This window comes from Haliaeetus leucocephalus, unplaced genomic scaffold (assembly GCF_000737465.1).
Source record: "Haliaeetus leucocephalus isolate CR32 unplaced genomic scaffold, Haliaeetus_leucocephalus-4.0 Scaffold687, whole genome shotgun sequence".
Taxonomy (NCBI): Eukaryota; Metazoa; Chordata; class Aves; order Accipitriformes; family Accipitridae; genus Haliaeetus; species Haliaeetus leucocephalus.
In genome coordinates this window covers 4,975,955-4,997,511 of record NW_010973123.1, presented here as the reverse complement: position 1 = coordinate 4,997,511, position 21,557 = coordinate 4,975,955, and the positions used below count along the sequence as shown (strand labels likewise).

At 37.8% G+C, this 21,557-nt stretch overlaps 1 protein-coding gene across 1 annotated transcript; it reads left to right on the top strand.

Annotated features, from left to right (window-relative positions):
- Window positions 1-4,012: 4,012 nt before the first annotated feature.
- Window positions 4,013-21,257, top strand: SIRT1 (sirtuin 1). The gene is made up of 7 exons (XM_010579981.1): window positions 4,013-4,101; window positions 4,678-5,631; window positions 8,457-8,604; window positions 11,834-11,913; window positions 16,179-16,365; window positions 17,660-18,220; window positions 19,158-21,257. The coding sequence occupies exons 2-7, from the start codon at window positions 5,095-5,097 to the stop codon at window positions 19,478-19,480; spliced, it is 1,836 nt and encodes a 611-aa protein (XP_010578283.1). The 5' UTR covers window positions 4,013-4,101; window positions 4,678-5,094; the 3' UTR covers window positions 19,481-21,257.
- Window positions 21,258-21,557: the final 300 nt, after the last annotated feature.

The window sequence follows — 21,557 nt, the reverse complement described above, 5'->3', positions numbered from 1 at the left end:
GGACCGTGCGGGGCGACCCCCGAGCGCACGCCGTGCTCCTTCGGTCGCCTCGACCGCCGCAGGTTGAACGCAAGCTCGAGCGAGCAGCTGCGTCCCTTTTTTCCAAACCTGATCGATTCTAATTCCGGTCGGTCCTTGTCAAAGCCGGGCGTTTCTTGTGCTGGGCTTCGTGGAAGGAGATCGACTCGGCTCCCATCTCTGAAAACGCTTATTTTGCTGTGTTGCTGGCAACAAGTTATTAAAAATGAAAAACGATAAGCCCCGTTTCCTTTTCACAATTTCCGCCGCGATAGTCGTTTTATTTCTGTTTCTTGGAAACTTCTACAGAGAGCACAGGAGCGGCAGTCTTGAACCATTCTTTAAATGACTTCAGGTTACAGTCTTGGTTAAGATTTCAGTGACTGCAGCACAAAACTAAGCTATAATCTTCTAAAAAGCTTCTTTGCAGATCGTGTTCGAAGCACGCTGTTTGGGCAGTATCGGTATGAAAGTACCTTGCATTGCATTATTGAAACAGATAGCTTTTGAGGGGTTTTGTTGTTGTTGTTCATCTCGGTTTTTAAGGTTGTGCTTCGGAAAGACTTCTTCAAAGGTATAAGATACTGCGTTCTGCCAGTGCAGTCTTTCCATTTTATCCTGGAATGCAGTTAAAGATGCTCTTTACCTTTAACTCCATAGTAAAAACTCTACAGAAAATTTCTGCCTGTGCAAAAGCAATCCAAAAGGGAACAGAGCTGTATGACAGGCTTGGAACAGCCTCGGTATTTAAAAACTGCATTGGAGCAGTGCAAGAGTAAAGCTAATGAGCTCTTATCAGTGCCTCACGTGAAGCCTTTTTGCTCCAGTTACTCAGATCCTCAGGCATGTTTTGCTGTGGATTGCTTAGTTCTGGCAAGCATTCCCTTTAGTCCTTTGAGGACTCGAATGAATTCACAGGGAGTGTTACAGTTTAAACTGGTACTTTAGCCTACTTGTGTCTGTCACAGTGTTGCTTAAATACAATACAATGTGACCTGTATATGATGAGTCTTTAACAACATAAGCTTTGATTCTTTATACAGATACAGTAGACATAAAGGTTGTTTTAGTAAAACTGGCACTTCATGCTTACTGATGTGTACTAATCAACTTTTTTCTTCTTCGTAATGCTTTTTGGATAATATGTTCACTGACTTCATGCATAATGAGATGGAAGTGAGATGCTGTAAATATGTAGATTAGTAATAAGAAATAGTAATGTCAGTGAGCACCTGTGGTCTCAGAAGAACAAGACAGCCAGTACCAAAAGCAAATTTCTGTCCTCTACCTCTTTCCATTCTAATCAGAATAAAATATTTATGCCAACAAGGGAAAGAACAGGACAACACAATCTCTGAATAAAAAAATGATGGTGTTTTGTGGTGTTCTTTATTTAAGAGTAAAGTGAAGTAACAGCTGAAATATTGTAGGGGTTTATTCAAGTAGAGATTGAAAAGAAGTATAGTGATTCTTTGCTTTAGAGAGCATGACTGAAACTTGCTCTCCTTTGTTTGTAGTCTTAGATTTTTCAACAAATTAAGCTACAGTTGCTGTGGCTATTTCTAATAAAGCCAATAGAAAAAGTTTAGTCTAAATTCTAATAAGCTGTTCAGGTTAAAATTTAGATTTCCCCTTAAACGTTAGCTTAGTAATGCGTGTGCTGTAAGACAAGTATCTCATTCTTCTTTGGACTCCATCTAGATACGTGATGAAGTTAGATTGAGTTTCTCTGGCTTAAGGCCATGAGCTGAGCTGCAGTAACTATGAAGTACTCTAAGCCAAACCCAACTGCAGGGTAAAATGGATGAGAAACTTGGTTAAGGTGGTTCAAGGTAGCACATTTTCTGTCATAACTGAAATATAATACAAGTGTGTATGTGGTCGCCTATTGCAGCTCAGCTGCAAGATAATAACCTGACAAAATTCTGTAACTTAGTTGTACTCAAATGTGTATTTATTTCTTTTAAAATACTATGCTCTTGAAACCTAGTCAAAGATTGGTCTATTAATGATGACGCATTTTCGTTTTAGCCAATTTCTCAGTGAGCTGAATGAAGTGAGAATTGTAAGAGAAAGGAATTTTTAATTGCACTTTTAAAGCGTTTGGATTTTTTTAAGATACAAAATCCTTAATGCCCAGCACTTTATAGAATGAAAATTTCACTAAGGTCAACATCCAGCCCACTGAAGCCCAGTATTAAGGTAGCAAATCCTGCAGTAACTCTACTGAAGGCTTGAAAGCGTATCTATAAACTCAAAAAAAGTAGTAGTTTTCTGTGTCTAAGTGACAAAACTGCCTATTTGTAATTCGTTGCAATCAAATTTAAAAGCATACAATTTTAGGTTTTGTCATATATTTAAATATATATCTGTGCCTTTTGGCTAAGTGTAACCCGTCATTGTTGTGCTGTCTTGCAGATAACTTCCTTTTTAGTGATGAAATCATAGCCAATGGTTTTCACTCCTGTGATAGTGATGAAGATGACAGAGCCTCACACGCAAGTTCTAGTGATTGGACCCCAAGACCACGTATAGGTAGAAGCCTATATAATATTCTCGGATGCTGTCTGCCTTTGAACAGTTACTTAATTCTTCCTGGTCTTCAAGTGATTTCTTCTGTTGCAAAAAAATTGGCAGTTGCTGCTTTTGAGCTGCTTAGAGTTGTTGACTGTACTCTGTATGTTATTTAAGGAGTTTAAAAATGAACCTCTTTACACTTGCTCTATTTTGATTCAAATTGTCAATGTCTTTTTTTGTATAGAAATCCTGCCACGGTCCATATTAAAAACATACACATAGACTCGCTAAATTGAACAGATTTATGGCACATTTCTAGCCTATTTACTTAGTTTTAGTTCTTTAAGGAACAAGAAGATGATTCTTGCACGATTTTAGCCAATCTGTAGGGCTCACTGTCCTAAGTGTTACATCAGTTTGGGAATTATTAGTCTGCATACATATTGCATATTAGCAACAGATAAGTTAAGCAAGACAGTTAGGAACTCATTAGAAAGTTCTTGTCTCGCACAGAGGCAAGGTAACTGCTAAGGTCACTGGTGATTTATGTGGGACAGTGGCTTCCAGGGTGCAGTGGGGCTGGGACTTGAGGTCTTTTACATAGGTGTGATGATGCCACAGCGTTCATTTTGCCAGTATTGATAAGAATAGCATCAAGAAAACACATTATGATAACACAATATTCTACTTAAAATCTGCCCATATGTTGCCTTTGCTGATCCCTCGTTATAGGATCACTGTTGGTACCTTTTGGGTAAATATGTATAACAATTGTTTTCTTTATATGTATTGTAGCTAGCCTTAGTGATAGCTATTTGGGTCCTCTTAGTTTAGTTTCTTAAGATTTACCTGTTTTTCTTCTACAGCTCTAATCTCGAGTCTTTGTGGAAAGACTGATTGATGGCTTTAGGAGGTCATATCTGAAATCATTAGTGTTAGACTAAAAGAACAACAAAAATCCATGGATTGGTGGGCTCTATTTGTCTCTTTAGAGTGATGTTTTATAATATGACTAGAAAGTATATGTATGTTTGTTGTCTTCAACTTATTACTGTAAATACCTTACAATATGTTGGAAAAATATAAATGAAGCCATAAAATGGAGATACATTATGAAAAATAATAATAATAAATAAGTAAAAACTCTAGCTATACTATCACCTCAGAATTTAGACCAAAACATACAGGGGTTTTGATGAACGAAGCATTAAATTGGATTAATAAAATTGTAATAGGAAGCAATAACAAATGGGATGATGATGATGGTAATCATCTGAAATACTTGACTCAGTTTTAAATATTTATATTTTTTTAATTTTCTTAGGTCCCTACACTTTTGTTCAGCAGCATCTCATGTTAGGTACAGATCCACGGACAATTCTGAAAGACCTGCTACCCGAAACAATCCCTCCACCTGAACTGGATGATATGACACTGTGGCAAATAGTTATAAACATTCTTTCAGAACCACCAAAAAGAAAAAAACGAAAAGATATTAATACTATTGATGATGCTGTGAAACTTTTACAAGAATGCAAAAAAATAATGGTCTTGACTGGAGCTGGGGTACGTATTGCTGCAATGACAGTGAGAGAATATGTAGACAGTTGGTTAAATACTTACCCACTGCTTTATAGCATGCAGGTGATGTGACCCTCGCAGCGTTCATAATCAAATAATTGTGCTAGATGGGAAGAGGAGGCACAGCTTTCCGCTAGAACGATGCACACTGCAAGACTGGAGCTTAAGTTGGAAATTACAAGATCTCTCTTCTTATAAGAAAATATTCTTAAACATTTAAACTCTTACACAGTTGCTTCCATGCAAAATAGTTATGGAATAAGATCACACCTACCTGTTTCAGAACATTTTCTATCCTAGTCATTTTTTAATTTGAAACAAAGGTAATGACTTTTTAAACAAAATGTCAGTGGATCTCTTAAAATACCTGATGGAGCTAGAGGGACTAGAAGAATAGGACTCAAAAAGAAAAAAAAAAAAGAGTTGGGGAGGGTTATAAGGCAGATTTGATTGGATTTCAGTAGACTGAATTTTACTTTTAACATGTGCCACTCTTATGATGGTAATAAGATTGCTCACTGTTTTACTAAAGAACGTATTTAAACTGTTGTACATTTGCAGCTTTGTATCTATGTACCAGATCATGAAAAGTCGATCATTTTTTGCCTCTGTTGTTCATACACAGAGGGCGTGACGCCATTCAGAAAAGATGAGTGATTCAAATCAGCTTGTCAGAAAAGCACTCTTCTATTGCCGAATCTTGCTGTTTCAATGATTGCTATCATTCACCTGTTTCTCCTCCTCTTCCCACAGTATTTTGGGGTAGTCTGAGACAATAAATTTTAGTCTTTATTGACTACTACAATGCTTTGATAAACAATGTTTGTTTATCAATGTTTGTTTATCAAAAGGGGTTTATTCATCAAAAGTAAGAATCTATTCTGTTACTGTGTTAACATGTTAAAAAAACCAAAAAAACCCAGCCACCTTGTCCAAGCCGAAGTTTGCAGATCAATGAACACTTACTAATCAAATTTAATGCAACAGTATTTTAAATTTTTGTTCACTTCTCACAAAAATTCCAGTAGTAAACATAAGGCCTGGTGTCCTATTACTGCCTGTACAGATTGTACTAAAGGATTTTTTTGTCCAGTTGTCAAACTTTGTTTCTGTGCTGTTTCTCCTGCTTGTGATTTGGGAATTGTTACATTGGTCCACAAAAAGGGGAAGGGGAAAAAAAAAAAGGGAAAAAAAAAAAAGAAAAATAAATATAGAGAACCCAGACCCAGACTGGTTTTGTTCTTAATGTCTCTGAGCACTGTGAGCATACAGAAGTGTGGTTTCCCAAATAGTTTATATCATAGCAACTCTATAGCCAAATATGTAGTTTCGCTTATTTCAGATTGCAAAAATATATTTCAGGTGTCTGTGTCTTGTGGAATACCTGACTTCAGATCAAGAGATGGCATCTATGCACGCCTTGCTGTAGACTTCCCAGACCTTCCAGATCCTCAAGCAATGTTTGATATAGAATACTTCAGAAAGGATCCCAGGCCATTTTTTAAGTTTGCAAAGGTACGGTTTTCCAACAGTTCTTATCTTGGTCAGTAAGGACAGATGACAGTATTAAAATGCATAAATCAGGTATAAAACTATTCTGTTAACAAAATGGTATCTTTGTCTTTTTTTTTATAAACAAGATAGAAAAATATGTTAATATATTGAATTTACTTTAGTGAGAGACCTCATTCAGTAGCATAATAACTCTCCTTGGGCATGTCTTCGCAATGTATCAATTCTACATCCTCAGTGTTACTTCAGTCCTTGTATGCAACCACATCTTAGCCTTATTAGAAATATTTAGCAACATTCTCTTTTTTTTTTTAAGCTCATTTTTACTGTTCCTGTTATAAGTTCATTATATATACAAGCATTCTAGACAGTGTCTCCAATTTCAGAAAGGATAAATAAAAACTTGTAGTTATTTGATCAAACCTCAATAATCTTAGCTGCTGTTACTTTCTCTGAAAAATGAAAGAATATGAGAAACTTTTGGCCAGCACATGAGGAATGTGAAAAACTACATTTGAATTTGATATACTATGGCATGCTCTTCAATGTCATATCATACATTCACATTTTATCACTGTATTTACAGTAAAGAGGACTAAAGCAGTTTCATGCACTAATAAGTTTGTTCTTGTTTCAGGTTTTGATATAGCTGTCATAAGGATCTGTACATCTTAGAGAATTAAAGCCCTTTTGCAGGGACTGTGCTCATTTAAAAGGGAGAACAGCAGTTTTTGGAAAGATGTTAGTGTTATTAAACAGTTTAAAAAGCAGGGAGTACTCATCTGAGACATGAAGGAATTGTAGAAGCTGTAGACATATGTACAGACAAAAAAATAATTGCCTTTAGTCTGGAATTTCCTCAGGACAAAAAAAAAATCAAAACAAAAATGTTACAAGAATTACTACAGGATCAGTAAGGACTTGTGAAAATCAATCACTACTAGTTGTGCTCACTTTTTCTTCCCTTCGCTTACAATTTATACAACTGCTCTATTGTGTTATAAAGATTGGAAAAGAAAAATCAATGCATTCTTCAGCTGCTTGGATTTCTCTGAAAGCCTCCTGTCCAGATACTAATGTATTTTGATGCTCCTTAGTATAGTCAGTTCCTTGGTTTTTTTTAATATTTAAAACAAGCAAAGCAAAACAAACAAAAAACCCAACAACACCCCCCCCCCCCCCCCCCAAAAAAAAAACCCCAAAAAACCCCAAAGAACCCAAATCTCACAGCAAACAAAAAAAAACCCCAACTTACTTGAAGCCTGTCTGTACACAGGTTTTACCAGAATAGTCCAAATCCAGTTTGGCTGATACTTTTTTACTAAAATAATTTCTCCTCCTTCTCCTTTTCTGTCTGTCAGCTCAGTTAGAATATTGATTTCTTATTCTATGAGATCTTAAGTTCCTTTAATTCTAGGGGCAAAGAACAGTCAAATACATTCTGCCACTGAGCTCTGCAAATTTGTCTTGCTTCTTCAGACTAAGATATATAAGCTGTTAGGACTACAAGAATATCTGTTTCTAATTGTGTAATAGCCTAGTCATAATCTAGATAATAGCACCATGAGCAACCAGCGATCATTGCTGCAGTTACCCCAAAGACCCACGTAGCTTCAGAATCATGAGTAACTTGAAATATTTTTGGGAAAAACAAATGCTTTCAAAAAGTCTTTTTTGTTTGTTAATAGGCTATATGGTAGCTGAAGGCAGAGCTGTCACAAAGATTAATTTAACAGTTCACTGTTGTGCTAGAACTTTTGGTTCAGCTTTAAGCATCTACTGGTAAAGGTAGGCAGCAGCCTCCTTCTTGCTAACTTTCTTTTGGCCAGTGACTCTTGCGTTTTTTCTGTAAAAAAGCCTCACTTTCCCAGGTGAGCCTCCAGCCCAGTTGCTGGTCAGTGGTGAGAGAGTGACTGGAGAGCAGAGGGTCTGGAATTCAAGTTCCTCCCCTAAATAATTGCTCCTGAGCAATGGAGTGGTGGTGCCACTGCTGAAGTCCTCCTAGTCGCACAGCAATCAGAGGTACCACCTGGGGTGGTCAACTCTAGACAGAGGTTCCTAGTGTGAAGCTTTCAGCTGGGTGCCCACGTTTAATTTTTCCTTTTGGCAGGCTCCTTGTTCACTGTGAGCAAACATCAAATCATTCTACAAACGTGCCTGTTTTTTTCCATACGCTCTTTGGATATACCTACCTCCTTTACCTTGATCTAATGGAAGGGCTAAGCAGCTATCCGGCACAGTGGAGTTGCTCTGCTAAGCCATATGGTTTTAACTTGATGACTACTGTTAACTGGCTAACTTGGCAAAGCTGCTCTGAGTGTCCCCTGTCTTCTGCTTTATATCCAATGCCATTCTGCTTTCTGGGCTTCCAACTTGTAGGAATAGCTGCTAATAATGCTGAGGAGTAAAAACTGCTTATCCCAAACCAAAAGACAGAATCCAAATTCCTCATTAAACTTTTTTCAGACTGCAGTTAAACCGTATATGTTTCTAATAACAAATATTGAGGTTACTTGACACTTACAAAGGAAGAAAAGCTTTCCTATTTCATAATTTTCAAAACCAAAAAAGATCTAAACCTTGCTTTTATGCTGTGTGAAGAACAAAATACCAGCTTGCATGGAGCAATTCATCCTGACATGATCAGAAGCTCAGCTGTTGAAAGAAGAGTCGGATCTGAGAGAAATGGCAAAATGCAAAGGGAGTGACAACATTAACTGCTGACATAATCATTATTGATAATATTTAGCTCTGTGTGAATTGCTGCAGTTGGCATAAAGACATTGTGTATCCATTTACACTTTCTAATGTACTTTTGAATTCCCTAGGAAATCTACCCAGGACAATTCCAGCCATCTCTCTGTCACAAGTTTATAGCTTTGATGGATAAAGAAGGAAAACTACTTCGCAACTATACTCAGAACATAGACACATTGGAACAGGTTGCAGGAATTCAAAGGATAATACAGTGTCATGGTTAGTGCTTTTAGTTTCACTTTTCTTGTTCTATGTATAGGAATGATGTTTACTGGTGCATGTGACAAGGTAATTGCTATTGGAATTAATTTATTTTTTTTTCTTGAATTGGTTATCTCTTGGCAACAAGTATTCTGCTTTTAAAATGTTGAATTTTTTTTTAAATGTAGCTTAAGTATTTAAATCAGAAGTGTTTCAAGAGGAAATACTTTTTTCAGAAATTATGCTTGATAAATGGTGGTGTTTGTGTATCAGTGAAGATCCACACCCTGTTTGCACAAGCTTAGACCTTAACTTTTAAAATGTATTTGATGCTTCTTTGTATAGGTCTCTCTCACTGTCTGTCAGTGAATTAGTTTGGCTGCTACCTGATTCTTTATTTAGGCTATATTCCATTGAAATCGTAAAATATCCTGACACTTCAGTGACTTTATCTTGTATGGTGGATTAATCACCAGTTCAGTTCAACTGAAGATCATCTTGTTACACTTTCAGTGTCATATGCATTCTGCAATTATGATACCAAATTAAGTGGAATCTCTTACTTAGTTGCTCGATACGCTTTCCATTTCCAAGGACTTGCAAAGGTCAAGCTAAAAGTCCAAGGATTCATTTTTAAGGAAAGGACACAGAAAATTAGTTTTTAAAATGCACATTTGGATCCTTTAGTAGACTTCTAGCAAATAAGTTGTTTAAAAGCAGCGTTGGCATGTTTGTAAGACCTGTCTGTATAATTCCACCTTTTCCAGGGACCAAACTCTCTTGGTTTCCTTCTCTACAAAGTTTAGCTCAGTACCAAATTAATAAAATTTTTTTTTTCAGACAGAGCAAACATGGTGCTCTGTCGTGGTGACCAAACAGCACACAGTAGAATCCTCCCCGTCAAATAACCCAAATCTAGTGCTAGTTTCCATTTGTACTTAGTGTGTCGTGTATTTTCTTTTGGTTGTCATTCCATATGAGGTATTTACCATGAAATTCTTACATGGTTGTGTTCTTGCACACCACTGCCATGCTCAAGCTTCCCATTTTTTCAGTTGCACGCTACAGTGATTAGATTTCAGACCATGTCCTGTATAAGTTGATTTTAAATTAAAAAGATTCTTTAAAAACACGCTATGGACTTCTGAGACTTTGAGATTTTGAGGCCTTCAAAAATTGGCAAAGGTTGTTTTGAGCACATCAAGCTTTATCTGACATATGGTTATGCTGCTCTTCAACAAATGCTAGTTGACTAATGGTAGTGGCTAAAGAGAAACTGAAACTCTGTTACATAAGGGCTCATACTGCTGTATTTATTCTATCTTTTTTGCCTAGCTGTGGCAATGGCAAGTTAATCATGAGCGTGCCAAATGAGAAGGACCCTTGTAATGATTTGGGGAGTTTGTGTATGAACCTTGGAACCGATTTCACACTGCAGACCTACAGTAAAGTTGCTATTATGAAAACTACTGTATCCTAGATGCATTTTCTGAATTTAAAATGGCTATTGCATTCAACCAACATGTCTGGAATTAGATCGTATTCCTTGCTATTACTGTAGCTGAATGATCAGAGGCAGTGGCCTGCTGGCTACACGACTCATGCATGGGGCAGCATAACTTCTTGATCAAGTCCTTCTGACGGTGAAAAATAACTCACATAATAGAGTTGCAAGTAGGTAGCAACAGATGCCTCAGACAGGGTTAGGTCTGCTAGCCTGACAGACATGTCCCTAACACACTGTATAAAGGCCTAGATTATTACTATAAACAAATTGTAACGAGCAAATAACTGTCATACTTCTCGTAGTCTTTGGAATCCCTCAAGTTCTGGGAATTGCAATGCTGAGCAAGCGTTTCAGAAGCTGTGCGCTTTCCACACCAGCTGTGATTAGCAGACCTGAACTGCCAGTTGTTCATAAATTATCTGCTCCAAGTTTTTGTGTGCTTTTGCTGTCTTTGTCTTACCCAGATACAATATCCTCAAAGCATATTTTGATGTTGCACTTAGCCCCAGAATCCCTTCATTTAGCAGTGTAAGTGTTGGTTGGCTGCTGTGTGTAGGTTATGAGCAGAAAACATCTTTCATTTGGGTGGCTTAAAATAATAGTCCAGATAAAGTTTTGGTACCAGTGGTTTTTAGCTGTTCCTAGCTTCTGCAAAGCTTTCAACATCTTAATGGTTACCTTTCTAAAAGTTTCCTTTTGAAGGGAGACTTTTGTACCTCCCTATACATTACTCAGTCACAGGGCTTTCTTACTGCCCTCATATCACCATTAGAAATTGGAGAGTTCCAGAGTTTTGCTGTATGAGTGACACATTGCAGTGCAGGGTCAATTTTATTTTTGTTTAACCCCTTGTTTCATGGTTAGGAGAAAATCTGTCAATTTTTCTACTTTATTCTTCAGCATTCTGTCAACTTCTAGCATTATTCTTTCCACAGATAAAAGGCCCTGTAGGCTTACCTCTCCTGGACACGTATGCACCAAAAGGCCGCTCTAGTTTGCCACAATGACTCCACACTGTGTATTTTCATGTGTGTTAGCCACCTGATAAGCTTTCCCTTTAGACAGATAGGGACACGAATGTTCTACCAGATACGTGGGCATCACCTTCAACTGCTTCAGAAACAGGCTGGTTAGAGCTACCGAGTGGCTGGATGGAGCAATGAACTTAAGATGGTCTTGCCAAATAATAAACACAGTAGCTAAGCTGGATGCCAAGTTCAGAGCAGTATTTCAATTTGAACAATACAGCTGTAACTTCTCACTTCTGCTGAAAGGAACACTGCTGCTATTTAGTTGCCTATAGTGAAGTCTTTACTAATGCATTTTCTTAGTTATTTTGCCCTACAGTTTCTTGAGTTCATGTGGGTTCATGTTCTGCTGCTGCTGTTTGCAGAGCTGTCAGCACTACTGTTAGTTGTGTACGGAGGAGAAGGGAAGGTTCTCTTCTCCCCTCCTTGTATATGCTTGCACGAGTTGGGGGAATGAAAGGACACAATATAGTTTGTGTTGACATGCATGTGGCATATCACTTTTCCTAAAACAAGATGTCTGCTGACTAACATCTAGAAGAACTACTTTTAGTAGTAGAAGTATCTTCTCTTAATTTTACATTACTTTTTAATGACCAATTTTTATAGCACTGCAACATAACAGCCTTTGTGTCAAAACAGCTTGGGCAAAAAGACTATATCTGAATGACTGAAAAATCCTTATTTCTACCATACGGGTTTTTCCCCTCAGGTTCCTTTGCAACAGCTTCCTGCCTGATCTGTAAATACAAAGTTGATTGTGAAGTTGTTCGAGGAGATATTTTCAATCAGGTAAAAAATTTATTTCAACTCACTGCAGCTTTCTAATAAGTAATTCTCTCTCTCTCTCTCTCTCAAAAAAAAAATCAACCACAAACCCAAAACACCACGCTTGGATTGCTTAAAAGATCTGCTTTTAAAAGGCTACATATCTTTGCATGTGTCATAAAAGTGCCTATCTGTATTTTAGCATTTCCTCTAGTATTTAAAAGTATACTCAAATACCATACTGCAAAAATTAGGTAATGGGAAAAAGCAGAACAAAACCATAAGGGTCCATTTTTAGTGGCACCTCCGAGAAAAGCAGAGGTTAAAATGGTAAGTAGAAAGTTGGATTTATACCTGTTATATGTTAATGTGAACTCACAGTCACACTGAGAAAGCTTCCTTAACCATTTATAACATCGGTTGCTCTTTGAGCATTTACCTATGTTAAAAATATGTTTAAACAGTAGATGATGCATGGAGCAATTGCTAACTACAGAGCAGCCTCTGCAAGGAAGAGGATCAAATGAGATGTCAGACATTGCTTTCTAGGACTTCCGAACTATTCCATATTCCGAACTCCCCACATCTGGCTGTGAAGTGCCCCAGGGCCAAGGCAGGAGTTAGTGCTGCTCTGTCAGAGCAGATTAACTTTTGGCTTGGCAAGACCCTCTTTGCTCTTCTTCCCCTTCTTTTGAAGGAACAGAGATGATGATTCTCTGATCAAAAATACCTTGTTTATACAAACTGAAGGGACTCTTTTCTGCAGGCGGATGGTTTTTTGGTAAATGCTTGGAGTCCACAGTTTCAACTTTAGATGAGAAGCATGGAAGGGATGTAAATCTTTCAGGTATTATATTTGAAATGGAACTCGATGAAAGCCTTTCAGAAGAGATGTCTGAGTTAAAGCTGTAAGAAATGTAGATCTTGTAAGCCTGAAGCTTTGTAACACTGAAATATTGGATGTGAAATCTGGTTTACTTTGCTATTAAGAATATTATTTTTGAGAACTTTTTATCTTACAGATGTTTGCTGCTCCTTTACCTTCAAAGCCAGCTGGTTGGAGTTTAGGTTTTCTTCGTTCTAAACAACCTTCCTAAGCATGTTTTAATTTTCTGGTTTGATTGTTAGTGGTCGGGTCTCCTTTTCCTAGCACCGCTTTAATCATTGTATGTTCATATGCTGAACCAAACTTCTGCCCCAATGGCCTGTCCCTGCTGGTGGTCAGTAATGGAAGCGTGGGGAAGTGGAGAGAAGCTGCCTGTAGCAATACTTATGCGTAATGAGAACAAAGAGGGTTCTTACTCCCGAGATGAGACTGAAGAACCATTTTTACACTCAATCTCTTAGCCCTAATCTTACAGTACTGCTGCGAGGTATATCTTTCCAGGGCAGGCCCTAGCTGTAATACTGAATTACTTTCATAATGCAAAATAAATATGGTTATTGCCAAATATAATTGCACACAACAAGAAATAAAGCTATTGACAGAAAATAGATCCCTCCTCCTTTATGCCTGAAAAAAAAATTGTTCTATTTGCTATCATTATCTTTATTCCATAGCCTGCATTTCCCAAACCGGTGCCATGCAGTTTCTTTTTCTTTTGGCTCTGTAGAATATAGAATTTGGTTCCTTAGATACCAGAAGAAACCTTTTCTGTACTTAGGAAGCAAAACACTGTCCATTCCAACAGCCTTGTTCCCTAACAAGTCCTCCTTCACAAAAATGGGTTTGGCACCTGGCTCCCAATAGATAGTCCAGTTTCTAGTTTCTGCTACCCTCCACTACTTGGAAGTTCAGTTATATGTGGCCCCAGGTCCTTAGTTGTCCCTAAAAATACTATGTTTCCTTTGCTCTGGTCCATCCCCTGATGGTCATAAGTGCTTCACAAAGAAGTGAGTCTAGCTAGCATCTTTCTGCCAGGATTTCCTTTCAACATATTATAGACTGAGAATTGTTTGAGATCATCTGCTTAGAAAACTAGCAATTTCTTGTTGCTGCTCTTCATTCTTTTACCACTTGCAAGATAACGTGCTAGTTCCCTGTAGCGTGATCCTTCCTCTTGGTTGCTGTACACAGCCATCCTTCTGGATGAGAAGCAGCAGCAGTTCTAAATCATACAAAGAACTTCTGAGTAAAGCAATTGTCAGTCACTTCTAAAAAACATCACTTTTACTTTGCTTTTGACTATTTTAGGCAGTTTCAAGAGACAGTGAAAGGGTCTCAGATTTAGGAAGAAAAGGGCCAAGACATGGAAAACATGCGCCAGTTCTTGGATATTCTTAAGCCAATGTAATCTTTACTAATCTCCTTGATGTTATCTGTATATCAAAAATGAGAAATTCCATTTCTCTTTTGTTAGACAAATACATCAGCAGAGGTGGTGGGGTTTTGGGGGAGTGCTGCTTCTGGAGGGAAAGAGGACCCTAGGCAATTGAGTGGCCAATTATCTAGCTTTAACTTCTTGGTATCAATTTCAGCTCTTGGAATAGATCTTCCCCCTTACTGACGACCTTTCTGAGGATTAGCAGAGAAGCTGGTGAGTAGTGTAGTGTTGAAACACATTTATGGGCCCATTATAGTGACTCAAATGATTTGATAGGGATATCAGTTGCTCTACAGAGATCCGCTAAGTCACAAGTCGTTGGACTTCCTGTGAGAAATGATGGAAACAGAATTAATATTACCTGGTCTCTTTAAACCAAAAGTTAGAGGTCTTCATTTCATCTTCCTCCTAATACAGAGCAAATTATTTTCCCTCCTTAAGCTTCCAACTGAAAGGGCAAAAGCATCACTAACATCAGTGGAAGAGACAGCGGGGTAAAAAGTTTCAGAAAGGTTTAAGCTGTTTTTGTGTTATGAGCTCTCCTTCTAATATGTAAAGGTCTGAGGAAAAAGTTCAAGATTCATTCTACCCATCTGTTCCTTTTGGGGGAATTCTTTAGTTGGTTTCCCATAAGTGTGGGGTTACTAGATGCTCTTTGGCTTGGGTATGTGGTGAAGCTTCCCTCCATACCAACTCCTAGTTCTTGTGCCATATTGCTTCTTACGCATCCCTCCCACAAGGTTTTCTTCAAAGAAGGATTGGATTCTTTGTTCAAAGACTTAAATTTTTGGGAAAGGTCCTTTGACACTAGAGGAGGGCCTTTTAGTTGTGACGTTTTCTCATTTGAAAAGCATTGTCTTCTGTCCTACTGCAGGCATCCATAAACTAGTTCTTTGATTTAAACTTTCTAAGTAAGTTCTCTATTATTTTTTTCTGTATATGTTCTCTGCACAAGAGGGAGTTGTTATGCATTTAAATGTCAGTTTTCATATATTTTCCTATTACAGTAGGTAATATACATCTCTTTACACCTTTACATAGGACTAATTTGCTTGTGATGACTGCTAGAGGATTGCAGCTACATTTAGCTCCTTAGATTTATTCTGGGATATCCTATTTTAACGGTACAGCTGAGAAGACTTAAACTACTTGAAAGAAAAATTGCTCAGTCGTAACTGAAGTATTGTCTGTACATATATCACTCACCTGCTTCCTTTTCTTCTCTCTGAAAAAGTCTTAAGATAGGAAAGTGTTGAAAGAGGTCCCAAAGGTCAGAAAATCCTCCCATTTCAGGAGGAAAGGGAGCCTACTTCTTTACAAACGTAGCTCTCGTCCACATTTTTAGTGAACGAGGATTCTGCTCTGTTTTTGGAGGAATTGGAAAAGTTTAAAATGGAGACCAAACAAAAGTTCTTTCCTATGTTCTTGTCCCATATGCTTTTTGCCAGCCACCTGCTACAGTGCTGTGTTGTTTTATGAGTGTAACACACATATCCTCTTGGAGGAACAGAGAAAGTAGAGGGGTAAAGCTCTGCGATATATTCTTTGATTAGGAAGGGGGTTATATCAGATCCTGTAATGGAAACTGATAGTGAAATCTAAGCTTTTGCTCCAATTAAACCAAGAAAAATATATTCCTATCAAATAGGAGGTAATTACTCATTGGTGCTGAGCTTGACTTCTGGACTTGGGCTTAGTTGCCAGGTAAGAACTGTGGTGTAGATCTGCGTGGTTTCTCCCTTTTGACTCCCTCTTTATTCCTGGTGTAGTTTTATTTCTGTGTGCAGTTGCCGCAGGCTAGAGTAAGAAATGTACTTGTCTGTGTAGCCACAGAAAAAAAGAAATGAGGAAATACCACTGAAACTTCCCTGTCTTTTGCCAAAATAAGTCACTGTGAATTGCTAAAATCTGATGTTTTCAAGGGCGCAGCCTTGAATTGTAGTAATGGAAGCTGTTCTACTGCAGGTTGTACCTAGATGTCCCAGATGTCCACCTGATGAACCGCTCGCTATCATGAAGCCAGACATAGTGTTCTTTGGAGAGAACTTACCCGAGCAGTTCCATCGCGCCATGAAATACGACAAAAATGAAGTTGATCTCCTTATTGTCATTGGGTCTTCACTGAAAGTAAGACCAGTAGCATTGATTCCAAGTAAGTGACTATCTCCAGTAATATTTTCTTCCAAAAATTTGGATCACAAGTGAAATTCTCAGTTAAGAGCTCTAAGAAATGCTTTTGGCTTGATTCAGTGAAGAAACTAGATTAAGCATCTAGTTTTCTAAGATGAAAACTGATTGCCTGTGTAAAGCTGAAATGCAAAATAGAGGAAGTAAGAAATTGTAAGTGCTTTTTCTACACTCCAGGCAGATCTCAAGATAATGAAATGATAATCTGAAAAAGTACTCTCCTAAAACTTGAATGACTTTGTTCTGAGATTCAATTCATTTCTCTCCCTGCTTGCAATATGCTTTCAGAGTTACTTGCAAGATTTAGAAAGGAATCGTCTTTAAAAGGTTAAAGGTAGTATCAAAAAATCGGATCAAGTACATCGGGTGTCCTGAGTTGTAGCTTATTTTAAAGTCAGTACTTAATGATACACAGTGGGCATTATATAGTGTGTCACTATTTGGATCCTTAGCTTTTAAAAGTGATATGGAAAAACATCTCTGCTAACATACTTTATAGAAAAACGCCCTTCAGAAAGGCTGACAAAACACCATGACAGGTGATTTATTTGCCTACTGAATGCAAGACTTACTAGTACTAAAAAAAATTCTCTTCACATGTAAGCCCAAGGAGGACACGTGCTTAGCATCTGCTATTAACTGGGAACAGTACCGCATCCATGGTCCTTGTAGCAACATCCTCTTTGCTATATGAGAGGCAGAGCCTAGTGTTTGGGCTGATGGGAAATGCATAAGGACTGGAAAGTGAGGATCCACTACACAAACCGTTGCTCTTTCTGTGCCCTAGAACTGGGTTTCATTAGTTGGTTATCTGAGGAATCGAAGCTAGGTTACCAAACTGGTGGGGTTTGGAAGCCTAAATGTCAGAAATGAGTTGAGCAACCCTGTACAGTGTAAGTTGTACGTGGAAATATTTTGACCTAATGAAGGGGATGTCATTTACCAGCAGTATGTTCTTCATGAGCACTTAAGTACATAAAATGAATGCACAAAATCAACGTAATTCTTCTAAGAGATTATAGTACTAATTTTAGTAATCTTTTTACACTTGACCAAACATTGCTGTAGTCAATATTTCTGTGCATGTGTTTCTCGGTGATTGAGATTCCACTTTTTACTGGAAAAAAACAGGGGGAAAAGTCCAGACAGGCTACCGGTGAAGGTATGAAGAGAAGTCTGAGGAGTCAAGCTTTCTAAGTAGATCTCTGCTGAAAGTAAAACTGAAGTGACTAGCTTTAAATTCTTTTTTCTACATATAGGTTCCATCCCCCACGAAGTGCCTCAGATCTTAATTAATAGGGAGCCTTTGCCTCATCTACACTTTGACGTGGAGCTTCTTGGAGACTGTGATGTTATTATTAATGAATTATGTCAAAGGCTAGGTAGCGAATATACAAAACTTTGCTACAACTCGGTAAAACTTTCAGAAATAACAGAAAAGCCTCCACGAACGCACAAGGAGCTCGAAATGCACTCTTCCGAGCTACCGCCTACCCCTTTAAACATTTCAGAAGGCTCTAGTTCACCAGAAAGAATGACTCCACCAGATACTTCAGTGGTGTCTTCAGAACACCCAGCTGAATGTAAGGTAGAAAACTGTGATCCTGCCTCAGAAACTAAAGGGACCTGTGCAGAGGAAAAGCTTCAGGACACACAGACATCGTCAGAAAACCCTGAAAATCCTGCTAGTGAACTAATGAACTCTGAAACAATGAAGGAAAATGGATCTAACAACGGAGAAAACAAAGAAAAAAATGAGATATTGAGGAAGTGCTGGGTAAACAGATCTGCAAAAGAACAGATTAGCAAAAGGCTGGATGGTAAGCGTTAATTCATCCCAGTATTTTCCATTTTTTGGCCCAGATGTATTGCTTTAAATAGGTCTAGAATAAACATAAGTTACCCTTGAGGGAATCAGTGTGTTTTGCTGGTTATTTTTGTTCAGACAAACGTCTACATAACTCATCACTGTATCGTTTATTTCTTTTAGAGAAGCCAATAGGAAATTTTTTTTTAATTCATAATAGGTTTTATAACCAGCAATTACATACTCCCTAAAAAGATCAAAGTTTAGGAGGTTCAAGGTAGGTACCAAAAAATAAATCGGTTTCTAACATTTTCAAATGCATTTTCAGACAAGTTAATTTGATCCTCAGGTGTTAAGAAGCTGGTCACACTAGGTCATAATTTGGTATGGCAGTAGAACTGCAAGATGAAGTCATGATAAGAGTTGAAAAGGAAATCTCACAGCTGGAGCCGGGCATATTTGGAAGGAAACTTTAAGACTTTCCAAGGAAGCCTTCCAGTATGCAGTCTCTTAACTGATGTAAGGAGTTCTCACACTAGAAAATCATTGTGGATGAAGAGCCAGGTATTAAATTGCAGCTTTCTGAAGCAAAGGCTGTTTTTAAACTTTGTCAAATACTCTGTGCAGTGGGTTCCATTTCTGCTACAAGTAATGGAAATGTAGCTGTGAATAACTGTACCAATGAAAAAAAGCTGCTAGACATTAAAGTTTAAATGCTCTTTTATGTCAAAGGGAGGGGCGAGAAGGAATGCCGAGTGAAGCATTTGTTTTGTGCTTCATAATAAATACACATACATTGAAATAAGTGCGTTTCTAATGTAATCTGATTTGTCAGTTAAGTTTCACTGTTGAAAATACATATATGCAGGTGCCTTCTAACCAGAAGTCTGCAAGATCTTGTATGAATCATTTATTTTAGCCTTTTACTGACTTTTGGAATTCTGTTTCAGGTACTCAGTATCTATTTTTACCACCAAATCGCTATATTTTCCACGGTGCTGAGGTATACTCAGATTCTGAAGATGATATCATATCTTCTAGTTCCTGCGGGAGTAGTAGCGAAAGCGGCTCATGTCGTAGTCAGAGCTTAGATGTGGAGGATGAGAGTGAGATCGAAGAGTTTTACAATGGCATAGAGGATGAGGATGCTCCTGAAAGGGAAGAGGAACCTGGATTCGGGGAAGACGGAGTTGAACAAGATGAATTGGCAGCTGATGAATCAGCTTATACAAACGAAGCTGCAGGGACTGATCATCCGAGCAACAAGCTGTAAAGTGATCACTGACTGGTTACAGGAACTTTCCACCAGCATTAGGAGCTTTGGCATGTCAGAATGAATGTTTACGTCTGAATTTAGAGCAACAAAACCAGAAGGATGTAGTGTTTATAAATAACTAAAACAGATTTTCATGCTTAGTTTTTTACCTTTTTCAATAAAATTCTATTACTGCGCACTCAACACTAACTCATCTTTTTTTTTTAAGGTACTAGGAGTATCTAAACAATTGTCACTATGTTCACTTTTAAGTTCATCTGTCTGATCAGGCATCCATGTATATAATACATATTTTTGCTTAATGAATTTCAGCTTATATTATTTTTAAACAGTTTTGAAAAAGCCATTGGAATGTTAAACTAATATAAAGGGAACAGCTAATTTAGACCAAAGAATGGTATTTTCACACCTCCTGCTTTGTAACAGTTTGGTTTATTTAAAACTTTCTTATGCTTCTGCTAAACCTTTCATTCTCACCTAGTCTGTCATTAAACACTGGCATTTTCCAAGACCTACTGTGGCAGCTAATTTTTTGCTTTAACAGTTTCTTTGTATGTTTGAGACATACTTAAATGTGAGTAGGTAGTTAAATGGAAACAAGACAGTGAGCACTTGAGAAATCCTATGGTATTCTATGGTCCTATGATCAAGAAGCGCTGTGAAAACGCTTGGGTTACCGAGTTTCATACTTCCTGTGGATATGAAGCGATGTTGACATTGGCTCCTTTGCAATTACAATACCGGCATTTTAAACAAAATGGATCCCCCCCAGTAGAAGTTTTTCACGTTCCATACAGAAGTCAAACATAGCGCAGCTTGCATTAAAAATAGCAGTTGATAAATTGCCAGGGCTCTAATGTGGAAGCTAGGCTGAGTTCAGAATAGCATTTCTACTGGCACGCAAGAAGGCACAAAAAGATGAGCTCTTCCTTTATACTTATCGATGCAACAAAACCAGGAGCAACTAACTCGGATAGCGAGAGCCTCTGCTTACGCTGCTGCGTGGATAAAACACAAATTCATAACCTAACCATGCAGGACGCTGTTCTGAGGTCACATCTCGGGTTGGGAAAATAATCTTCCACCTGCTAGCTCCACCTTGCATATTAAAAGCAAAGCAGCTACTCAAATTATTACATCATAGATTCAAGTGCTAGGCTGCCTTAAAACTGGACATTGCAACTTTTCAAGTGCAGATTGTTTCCAAGCCTTTAGAACTATTTTGTAAAATTGCACAGTGCAGTAGTAAGTGAAACAGCATTTTTCTATAAACCACTTTTTCAACATTGGCCCAAATGAACTCTACGATGTAGATTATTCATATTCTTTGCTTTAATATTTATTACATTTTGGAAGATGTATAGTCGCTGTTCTTTGAACATAAGACACATCAGTTAATAAATATTTAAGAACAGCCTCCTGTATTCATCAGAAAATGTTGGCATGTTGTCTCATTGTCCAAGTTTAATACAGCTCTTATTTGGCTACACTAAAGAATGCAATATGTTTAGTTTTCACTTGCATGTCACAATGTATTAGTTTGTGCTATAGGAGATATTTTAAATTGAAATACTTTGTTTTAAATTATTTTTACAGTGAGGATTGTTTTCTGCTCTTTTATATTGTATATAGTGTCTTTTATGTAATCTACTGGCATATGTTTTGTAGAAGACTGTTTAAAATGACTGGCTATCTTCCTGCAACTTTTGAAATACAAAACCAGTGTTTTATACTCGTACACTCTGTTCTAAAGTCTATTAAAATTGTCATTTGATTTCTGGTTTCTGTTAATTTCTAGTTAGATCTTAAAAACTTAACAAAAGATGCCCTATAAAGTCAAGGTATACCCTAGCTAGCGTGAGGCATTATATAGTAAATTGCTTTTTTTCCATCTGCCCCCAAAAGCCTGACTGAAGGAAGGTACTCCGCACTGTCGGTAAAACGGCCTCCTAAACCACAACGCAGCGTTGTCCTTTAGAAAACTACTTCTCTCCTTTCAAACCCTACATTAACTTTGGATGTATTACTGAACAAGAGTGTTTATTTCTGCTGGTGTTCCAGTACCTTGCAGCTC

Coding starts and splice junctions, on each gene's coding strand:
- SIRT1 (XM_010579981.1), top strand. CDS start 5,095: ATGCAACAGTATTTTAAATTTTTGTTCACTTCTCACAAAAATTCCAGT. Junction 5,632..8,456: donor CATTTTTTAAGTTTGCAAAG/GTACGGTTTTCC, acceptor TGAATTCCCTAG/GAAATCTACCCAGGACAATT. Junction 18,221..19,157: donor GATTAGCAAAAGGCTGGATG/GTAAGCGTTAAT, acceptor ATTCTGTTTCAG/GTACTCAGTATCTATTTTTA.